The sequence below is a fragment of the Mauremys mutica genome, chromosome 4 (assembly GCF_020497125.1).
Source record: "Mauremys mutica isolate MM-2020 ecotype Southern chromosome 4, ASM2049712v1, whole genome shotgun sequence".
In the NCBI taxonomy this organism is placed as follows: domain Eukaryota; kingdom Metazoa; phylum Chordata; order Testudines; family Geoemydidae; genus Mauremys; species Mauremys mutica.
The window spans coordinates 147,824,144-147,834,680 of NC_059075.1; the positions used below are offsets into that span (position 1 = coordinate 147,824,144).

General features: G+C 50.7%; 1 protein-coding gene across 2 annotated transcripts in view; it reads left to right on the forward strand.

Annotated features, from left to right (window-relative positions):
- Positions 1 to 8,486, forward strand: part of NUP160 (nucleoporin 160) — a 54,168-nt gene extending 45,682 nt beyond the window's left edge. For both annotated transcript variants that reach the window (XM_045015911.1, XM_045015912.1), the window contains exons 31-36: positions 776 to 899; positions 1,949 to 2,050; positions 2,631 to 2,772; positions 5,684 to 5,809; positions 6,608 to 6,712; positions 7,916 to 8,486. In XM_045015911.1, the coding sequence (XP_044871846.1) occupies positions 776 to 899; positions 1,949 to 2,050; positions 2,631 to 2,772; positions 5,684 to 5,809; positions 6,608 to 6,712; positions 7,916 to 8,002 (686 nt within the window). In that variant the 3' untranslated portion in view covers positions 8,003 to 8,486. The remainder of the gene's footprint in view (positions 1 to 775; positions 900 to 1,948; positions 2,051 to 2,630; positions 2,773 to 5,683; positions 5,810 to 6,607; positions 6,713 to 7,915) is intronic.
- The last annotated feature ends 2,051 nt before the right edge of the window (positions 8,487 to 10,537 follow it).

Below are 10,537 nucleotides of genomic sequence, written 5' to 3' on the forward strand. Positions count from 1 at the left end.
AATCTCTCAAGAGTAGGTGGCTCTTGAGCTAGATAAATTCCAGCTCAAGTAATTACCTGCTGCCTCCTTAATGTCTCCTTAACAGTATTTTTCACTGCCTGTCCAGAACCAATACACTTGTGTTTCTTTGTGCTGTTAAACACTGCTGTGTTCCACCTCAGAGGCAGGGTCACTCGTTAGCCTGTAATACTGATGGCTGTCAGCATGGTACAAACACCACCTAAGAGTAAGAATATCCCCATCGAGCTTCTTACCTGCTACCAAGAGGCAAACAGGGTTTTGGTTTACAGCCGAAAGAGGCCTATGGGTAAATTTGCTGAACACTTTTTGGTTATAATCTGTTTTGATTAGTTATAATTTTGCCAAACTTTAACTATTTAGGCTCAGGCTTTCTATGCTTGCACTCTGCCTCGGACTGTTTTTTTTTTTTAAATATATATAAAGTCCAGCAGTTTAGGAGAATGAGGTTAAAGAGTCATCAAACTTTCCTAGTCTTTGAGTTAGTTTCAGCCAGTTTACCTGGCACCAAAGTCAGACTTGTTTTTCTGTCATTCCCAGAGTCTCCTACACTTTTTTATTTACACTGTTTATAACCCTGCCACTTTGCACAGTCCAATGTTGCCTTGTGGAGAATTTCCTGACGTCTAAGGTATAACCCCCTTGTAGCTTTCCCAGCGAATCCCTCAGTAAGGCGTTGTACCATGCTGCATTTGAAGAAGATGTGTGAGAATGGTCAGTTCGCGGCATGCGCTGACTGGGTGTTCTGTTTGCGCAGGAAGCTCTTCGCCAGAGGAAATGGTCACCCTCTTGGTTCAGGCTGGCCTCTTTGACACAGCCATCTCGCTCTGCCAGACCTTCAAACTCCCCCTGACACCTGTCTTTGAGGGGCTGGCTTTCAAGTACGTGACATGTTATCATGCTTTTAAGGTTGTATAACACAAATGCTGAAGAACTTGTATTGCATAAGCTTTGTGGAATTATGACCTGGCCTGTCAACTCTCAGCTGTCTCAGAAGCCTGCAGATTGTAGGGGTGTGTGTGTTGTGCTCTTGGAAACAGCTGGGTTTAACTGAGGAGGGCAGGGATCAGCAAAAGGGAAGGAGATGGTTAGTGATCCCCTCCTCACTCCTGGGGTGAGGAGGGCTAAGAGCCACCCCTTCGGGCCACTGTGGGGGAGTCCCACACTTGTGTGTGCATCTAAGCTTGAATTTTCAACCTAAAATGATCTTCAACACACATCAGGAGTGAGAGGCTGCCCCCCTAAGAGCTAAAAATCGGAAAACGTCGAAACAGGAGTGTTTTAAATCCTTCCTGGCGTCGTGGCTCTGACACGGGGTGTCCAGGCTCTGGGGCTGACAGCATTGATGTTCACTGAGTGTGCAAAGAGGCTTTCCTCACTGGGTAGCTCATGTTCTCAAACTGGGCCCGCTGGAGCATGTGTGGGGCTGGCTTCCCTTACATTAGAGAGAGAGATACTGGAATACACCTGGAGTACTTCTGCAGTGTTTCTTTTCACACCGGCAAATGCCGTGATTCCGCAGGGGTGTATTGGAATCACAAGGAGGCCATGCTAGGAGTGCTTGAGAGGCCATTCCTGCTTGTTGGCACATGCAGACTACATTCCCATGCTTAGTGTCCTGGCTTTTCCTAGTGCCCACAGAACAGGTCACGTTTGTTTGGGTCAGGTTGGTTATTGAGGGGCTCTTGTCACTTCGGAGCTAGGGTGTGATTGTTTTTTTTAAATTGACCTATCTGAAGAGTTTAACTTCAACCAAGTGGTTACCCCTGCATCTCCTGTTATACCAGCAATGCCAGGAACTGCTGGGAGTATAACTGCATCGGGGAGGACCAACCTGACTAAACAGTTTCATGGTGTAGCTGTGGGAGGGGAGGGCATGGGGACCCCAGCTTTGTGTGCAGTGTATGATGCTGGATGTTGTGTGTTCCAGATGCATCAAACTGCAGTTCGGCGGGGAAGCGGCTCAGGCAGAGGCCTGGGATTGGCTAGCGGCAAACCAGCTCTCCTCTGTCATTACCACCAAGGAGTCCAGGTACGGGTGCTTGTTCTTCCTGGAGGAGACTGTTTGGGGCTGCTCTTCAAAGGTAGATGCTGCTGCAGCTTCTTGTGGTAAAAATCTCTTACCAAAACCAAGATTCGTGGGTTCATAAAAATCCCAGGATTGCAGCTGCTTCAGGGGGGACCCTGTAGCATCGAAGCTTTTGGGGAAGAGGACGGCACTCTGGCAATCTATCTAATCCAAACACGCCCCAAGGCTCCGGCCACACACAAGCAGCAGCAAAGCGTGTTTGCCTTTCCTCTATACCTCATTTAGGTGTGCTTATAAATGCACTGTTTTAAATGCAGGCATTAAGCACATGCTGTTGGCCTGGTCACACCTCAGGTAAAACCGGCACTAGGACTGCTGGTACTTGCATTTCCTTTCTTACTTCTAAATCTTGCTACAAGCTCATCTCCAATTAGCTTCCCCCTCTTAGCTCCAGGTCTCTGTAATTGCTTTTTTCCATGTGGATCCCACCCACCTACATATCTAATGGGGACTAATGCACAAGCTACCCCTTCGCAGTCTAAGCGCAGGAATAGCAAATGATGTACTCTATCCTGTCTTCTAGTGCAACAGATGAAGCCTGGCGGCTGTTAGCTTCCTACCTGGACAGATACAAATCCCAGAACCATCTGTATCATCACTGTGTAATCAACAAGCTCCTCTCGCATGGGGTGCCGCTGCCCAACTGGCTTATCAACAGTTACAAGGTAAATGTTTCTGTGGCCTGGTCTACACTGGGCGGGAATAGCGTAGCTGAAGTCGATGTATCTTATTTCGACTTACCTCCTGTCCTCACGGTGCGGGATCGACGGCCGTGGCTCCCCCATCGACTCCGCTTCCGCCTCTCGCCCTGGTGGAGTTCCAGAGTCTACGGGGAGCGCGGAGGGGATCACTATATCGCGTCTAGACGAGACACAATATATCGATCCTCGATAGATAGATCGATCGCTACCCGCCGATGCGGCGGGTAGTCTGGACGTACCCTGTGTCTACAGCGAAGGAAGGAGAAGGGGGAGAGACAATTGTGTGGCTGTGTGATTGCTTCCAGTACATCCGCTGGTCAGGAATTTTGTGCTCATGCAGTTTATCGTGCACCCATTGTAGTTCAGAAGCCAAACCAAACTAAAATAATGTCAAGGGCCAAAGAGTCTGATCTTCAAACGAGATTTCCCCTTCCCCAGCCTTGGAAACAGGCAACTTGCTTAGCTGCTACAAAGCCAGGTGAATAGGGCATCTTGGCTACATCTTGGGTTTGGCCAGGCTGCTGAGGGTGTGGGGAGGCATCAGAAGTTAGGATCTGGGAGGAGTAACTTTCCCTGTTGAGGAGGCTGCTGTGTTTGGGGGTGTGGAAGGGCAGGAGGTCAGCGGGGGGAGGGGAGGCGGCTGTGTGGGGTGAGGATGGGGCTTCTGGATAAGGAACTTAGATGGTTGCTAGGAGTGGTGGGGTGCGTGTGGATACCAGGACTCTTGTATGGGGTTGAAGTGAAGAGGGTGCATGGACAGTGGCTCTTGAGGGTTCTTTCAAGGGGGTAGAGCGTGTTGGGGGGGCCAGGGGGTCTCCTGGAGAGGGTAGGGGCTCTTCAGGGGTGGAGGGTGCACTGAATGAGGCAGGGGCTGTGAGGAAAATAGTATGTGATGCTGTAATTACAAGGAGGCCAAATTAAGTTTGCTCAGGCCCCTGGAAACTCTCACTTGCTCTGTTTTGCAGTTTTACTATTCTTTTAACATTTTTATGTAGTTTTCTAAGTTTTGTAAAAGCAAACTGAAAATTCAGCTATTCCATCATGTTGGATCATGCTGACCTAGTCGCAGTAGTAGGTTGTCATCCTTTGTGTGGGCCAGACACTACAGGGGGATGAGGTCCGCATCTTGCCAGTGAGTTTCACAGCTGTCCTTGTCCCAGTCTGCTGCCTCTTCTCTCCAGATCTTCACACCTCTACATTCTAGATGGGTAGCTTCCTCCTTCTCCCCTTCACTGCGGGCCTTGGCAGCACAGCAGAGACAGGGCCACAGCACCTGGTTGCCTGGACTAGGCAGGGAACGGCAAACAGTCCTGGGATGGAGCATGCTCAGTGCAAATGGAATCTTTGAATAGTTTAGCTGTTAAACTTTTAACAAGCTTCTCCTGACCAGGTGCAAACTGAGACTTTCTGAGGATTTGGGCAGATGTTTATGGGAGCGCAAAAGGCACATCCATGATACCATGGTGGCTCCCCCACTCTGGCAAATTTCAAGCTCCTGGTCCAAAGCACGGAGGCTCTAGAACTTATCTGTAAAAAAGTTGGAAGAATCTTTTATCATGGGGCAAAAAAGTGCGTTATTGCTGCTCTTGTTCTGAGAAATGAAACTTTCCAGTAACATTCAGCATGGGAAACTTCAGCACAAATAGTTAGACAAAGTGATAAGCAACTGAAAGCAGGGCCTTACAATGGGAAGTGTTGGGCAACCTTCGCCACTGGTGGTGCTACCTGTGCTGCTGATACTTTGTGCACCAGATCAGTTGAAGTTAAAATGGTCCAGCTGATTGGGAAAACATTACTCATTCTTCCTATGAACTCAACTAAGGAGACTTGGTTGGTTGGTTTGAATTTCAACCCAAAAGGAAGATACTTGAGAGAGTGAAAAGGGTTGCCAATGGACTGACTGGCTTTAACCTTCTGCAGAGGTTGCAGTGTCCCTTTCTGAAACTTGGATGTCTCTGGCTCCTGGGGCGATGACTCTAGTCAGCTTTGAAGTGTGGCTAACCCCATTTTCAAAAAGCAGCTGTATTCTCTGCTAAATCTTATACTCGTCCCTCTCCAGTGAAGCCACTGTAGCCTCATCTAAATGTTTGGTCCTTTGGAAGGGAAATGCAAAGAAACTTCTGAAACTGTACACTCAGGAACCAGAAAAGCTTTCCATGGCAGACATAACTTCGTTCCTGTGTGTGCTATATACAGTCTGAGTAACAGACCCATTTGTAAAGTGCTGGGCATGTGGTCGTCCCTTGCCCAGCACGGTACTATGGAGAGGAACAGCGCTTCTTTCTATCCTGGCTCATCCAGTGAGGTTGTAAGGCAAGTTGTGTAACTGAGAATGAGCCACTATCTGTGCTTGTAAATTGGGTGTATTCTAAGGGCTAGGAGGTGTGAGGGGGCACCAGACGGTGGGGCTGAACTAGGGCAAGGTGCTTGTGGGGTGAGTGTATTGGGAAGGTTTCGCTGGGGGGGCAAGTGAGCTGGAAAGGGGGCTGCTTGGGGGGCGTGATTGCAGGAAGATTCAGAAGCCCGGAGAGGCAAGAGCCGGCTGGTGCAAGATCCCCAGGGCTGTTAAAAAGGGGAGTAACAATAGAATCAGGTGCTTTTGGGGTGAGCCTGGGCAAAGAACGCAGGAGCGAGGGGAGTAGCTTTTGTTCTTCGGCCCGAGCAAATCCCAGGCTGTTGTGTGGCCCTGTGTGTGCCTGGTGCCGTGGGAAATGTAACCCTGAGTGTGATCAGTCTGGTTTAGGTGAAACCCTGCCCTGTGCTGAGGGCAGACCCCCAGCCCGTCTGGCGGTTTTGAGGGGCTCAGGCAACAGAGCCTGGGGAGTCCTGGCTGCAGGCATGTGATCAGGCTGTCACTAATTCTGTTTGCTCGCAGAAGGTGGATGCTGCTGAGCTCCTTCGCCTCTACTTGAATTACGCTCTCCTGGAGGAAGCCGTGGACTTGGTGTTGGAGTACGTGGACGCCTTACTGGGGAAGGGCCATGAGCACTTTGGGATTGAGGTAGGCGAGGGCTGAAACACCCCCCCCCGGTCCCGCTCCTGCGACCATTCCCCATTGCCATAGCAGCTGGTGGCAGCCAGCTCTGAGCCAAGGTTCAGGACAGCTCCTCCAGAGTGCCTTGCCTGCAAAGAGGGGCTCCCAGCTCCACACTGCAGAGCCCTTCTGGCTGGGCCTCTAGGGCAGCGCCTCCCTTCTCCCACTTGGATGAAGGGGGCGGAAGGGCAAGTGGTGCCCATGGCAGTAGTGGAGCTGCTGGCCGAAGCATGAGTGAGGCCCATGCAGAGGAGCCCTGCCCAGCCCATTCCGCTGTGCTGCTCAAGCATGTGTTGGTGGGGCAGTTCGTCTGTGCTGTTGATCCTGGTTCTGTGTAACACTCCTGGAAGGAGGGTGAGGCTCTTCAGAGAACTAACCCATGGCACCTTCCTGACTGGGTTAATGTGACACCCCGTGCCTCCTGGGGAACATAACCGGGTTCCCAGCTCCTCTGAAGCCAACATCTGGCTGCCGTATCGCTTCCTCCTTGCCCGTAGCACTGCTAAGCATCTCTGCAGTGACCATAAACCAGTTTAAAGGAGAGACAGTGTGTCCCAGTGGCTAGAGCACTGGATGGGGACTCTGCAGACGTGGGTTCTGCTACTGGCTCTGCCACTGGCCTGTTGGGCGACCGTAGGCAAGTCACTTTCCCCTGTGCCTCGGCTTCCCTATCTGTACAATGGGGATAATTGAGGTCAATGGATTAAAAGTGCTAGATAAGTGCTTAGTGCCTTAGTTAGTACTAACGGCCACTCTTCCCTTTAGTGTCCGTTGTCTGCTATAGCGCCAATGGTGTGGCTGCCATACTCAGCCATTGATCAGCTGCTTCAGGCCTTAGGAGAGAACACGACAAACCATCACAGCTTTGTGGTGAGTACATCTCCACGGTGCTGCCACCCAAAGTCCCGAGCCAGGTGGCTCTGCCCGAGGGGATAGGAGCGATACCAAGGTGCACTGGGGAGGAAGGGAACAGGTGGGAGCCCGCTGACTGTCTGCCTGAGCTGAAGTTGGGTGAATGGTGCACATTGCTGAGCAGCAAGTGACCCTGATTAACGGACTCTGAGTGATGGGAAAATCTACCCCCCTGCCGCCTCCAATCCCTTCTTAACCTAAGTTATATAGGCTAGTTCAACCGTGAGTGACCAAGCTGGATGCAGCCCTGAGTGGGTGAGGTTCCTTGGCAAGTCAGAGTTGATGACCAGAACGGGCCCTTATGTTCCATAGAATCATAGAATCTCAGGGTTGGAAGGGACCTCAGGAGGTATCTAGTCCAACCCCCTGCTCAAAGCAGGACCAATCCCCAACTAAATCATCCCAGCCAGGGCTTTGTCAAGCCTGACCTTAAAAACCTCTACGGAAGGAGATTCCACCACCTCCGTAGGTAACCCATTCCAGTGCTTCACCACTCTCCTAGTGAAAAAGTTTTTCCTAATATCTAACCTAGACCTCCCTCACTGCAACTTGAGACCATTGCTCCTTGTTCTGTCATCTGCTACCACTGAGAACAGTCTAGATCCATCCTTTTTAGAACCCCCCTTCAGGTAGTTGAAAGCAGCTATCAAATCCCCCCTCATTCTTCTCTTCTGCAGACTAAACAATCCCAGTTCCCTCAGCCTCTCCTCATAAGTCATGTGCTCCAGCCCCCTAATCATGAGGGAGCACTGTGCCCTAGCACCCTGATACAGGCTCTCTGCATCCTCCAGGGCTGAGAGGGCCTCTCAGCAGAGGCTACAGCTAGGCTGCCCCATTCGCTAACCCACCTGGCTCCTCACAAGCCACAGGTACTGTCATTCCACCCTGCGTGGTGTGTCCTGTGTAATCTGTGTCCTAAAACGCTTCTGGTGATGGGGGCCAGGGGAAGGGGAAATGGAGGAAAAGGTGTGGAGGTGGCTAAAGCAGAGCTGACAGCAGGTGCCTCAGAAGAGCAGCTCCCACCAGCAGGAGCCAGGTCTTGCGAAGGGAGTATGATAATGATGGTCTAAGTGGAGACTTGAGGGGGGGAAGTGACTGTCCTATTCTGTCCTCGGTGCCGCTCTATCTCCTCTTATGGCTGCCCTCGCTCTTCTCTCCTAGCTGTACCAGAAGGTGCAGGACAAATTGGAGGACTACCAACAAAAGGTCGACACAGCAACCCGAGATCTCTTGTATCGCCGGAACTAGCAGTCTGCGTGACCTGACGGGGCTGGAGACCCAGCCCCAGGGAGAGCTTGCAATGTTCTGCAGTGACCGGGCCTTATGCATGGGGCTGTCGCCGTGAGTGGGAAGGTCAGGGTCACACGCCTGCCCCGTATGCGGCTGGTGGTGCTAAAATACAAAGTCTATTTTTCCATAATGGTCCAAAAACAGTATTCCCTGCCCGAGTCAGGGGATCGGAGAGCTTCTATTTTTAATGCGTTGGAGACCCATTCTGTATCGCTTTGATGTAACCACTTTCAATCAAGAAGATGGTGGGTTAGTTTATTGCGCTGTAATTCCCACACTCCGTAAACCCGAAGTTCCCTCCATTTCTGTTTTTACCGAATGCCTTTGGCCGGGAGGTCCTGTCGTTCTTAGCCTGTATTATAAATGGGAATGAAAGGGTTTGTCATCTTTATTTATTGTGGCGTTTTTGAATGATCTTTAATAAAATGAAACTTTGTTATAAGCCTGAGTTTTTAGATTGCTGTGTTAAGCCATTGAAAGGCGTGTGTCCCAAAGCTGCTGCTAAGGAGCACTGGCTTGGCATCTGTGCAAGCACTCAGGTGACTGGGTAACAATTGACGACAAGAGAGATTGGTCTGGTCTCTGGCATTTTGGGCTGGCTGACAACTTTTGCACATTCAGCCATAAACACTTAAGCGGCAGAAGAAAACTCCTTAACTTGGGGGCATCGCAGACTCAACCTGCTTGACAGGCAGACTCAGAATCTGAGACAGAATCTCAACTTGCCTTTAAAACCAGTTTCTGTTTAGATTGTAAAAGCACTTGGGGCAGGGACTGTCCCTTTGTTCTGTCTACCCAGCACCTCGTGGACATGATCTATGGCTCGTAGGCGCTGCAGCAATAAAAATATTTACTAATCCTTGTGGCCATGAAGAAAACCTTCCAAACGTGAACAGCGTCTCACTGCTGCCGTCTCTGCCTGAGTCTGCAGATAGGCAGGGGCTTGGGGGAACAAACTCTCTCTTAGCCCCTCTGTCCCAATGGAGCATCTGCTCTAAAGTCAGATGACAGCACGTTAGGGGTCAGCATTAGCTAGTCCATTGCTGAGGTTCTTAGCTGTGAGCCCAGGGGAGGTGGGAATTGGCAAGTGCAGAGGGGCTAGGGGAGATCACATAAGGCAGAGAAGCACAAAGGAGGCTGGAGGAAACCAAGGGCATAGAGGTGCCCATAAAGGGGAACATTTCCCCCCATTGCATGGTGCAGGTGCTGAATGCAGGGCACCAGTTCCTAGACTCTGCCTTTAGTGCTTGCAGGGGGCACGGCTGGGTCATGTCTGGCTCTTCTGTCCTAGGCAGCAGCCACTGCTTCAGAAGAAATGGCTCATTGCCTGCCCGTCTCAAGGGGAAGGCCAGTCTCCAAAGCAAGGCTGTGGGCAGCTGGGATTTGTAGCACGAAAGGATTTGAAATAGTGAGTTCTGAGCTGACATCTGCCTCCTCCCGTGTGCCCTGCTGGAGAATTTATTCCCAAGCCAAGTGTATTGTTCCTAGCCACATGTGTGAGGCTGAGGTTCAACAAGGACAAGTGCAGAGTCCTGCACTTAGGATGGAAGAATCGCATGCACTGCTACAGACTAGGGACCGAGTGGCGAGGCAGCAGTTCTGCAGAAAAGGACCTAGGGGTTACAGTGCACGAGAAGCTGGATATGATTGTGCCCTTGTTGCCAAGAAGGTTACCGGCATTTGGGGCTCTATAAGTAGGAGCATCGCCAGCAGATTGAGGGATGTGATTATTCCCTTCTATTTGACATTGGTGAGGTCTTATCTGGAGTACTGTGTCCAGTTTTGGGCCCCACACTAAAAGGAGGATGTGGAAAAATTGGAAAGTACAGCGGAGGGCAACAAAAATGATTAGGGGGCTGGAGCACATGACTTATGAGGAGAGGCTGAGGGAACTGGGATTGTTTAGTCTGCAGAAGAGAAGAATGAGGGGGGGATTTGATAGCTGCTTTCAACTACCTGAAGGGGGGTTCCAAAAAGGATGGAAATAGGCTGTTCTCAGTGGTAGCAGATGACAGAACAAGGAGTAATGGTCTCAAATTGCAGTAGGGGAGGTCTAGGTTGGATATTAGGAAAAACTTTTTCACTCAGTGATGAAGCACTGGAATGGGTTACCTAGGGAGCTGGTGGAATCTCCTTCCTTAGAGGTTTTTAAGGTCAGGCTTGACAAAGCCCTGGCTGGGATGATTTAGTTGGGGATTGGTCCCGCTTTGAGCAGGGGGTTGGACTAGATGACCTCCTGAGGTCCCTTCCAACCCTGATATTCTATGGAACATAAGGGCCCGTTCTGGTCATCAACTCTGACCTGCCAAGGAACCTCACCCACTCAGGGCTGCATCCAGCTTGGTCACTCACGGTTGAACTAGCCTGTATAACTTAGGTTAAGAAGAGGGGGTGGGGGGGCCGCTAGATTTTCCCATCACTCAGAATCTGTTAATCAGGGTCACTTGCTGCTCAGCAATGTGCACCATTCATCCCACTTCAGCTCAGGCAGAC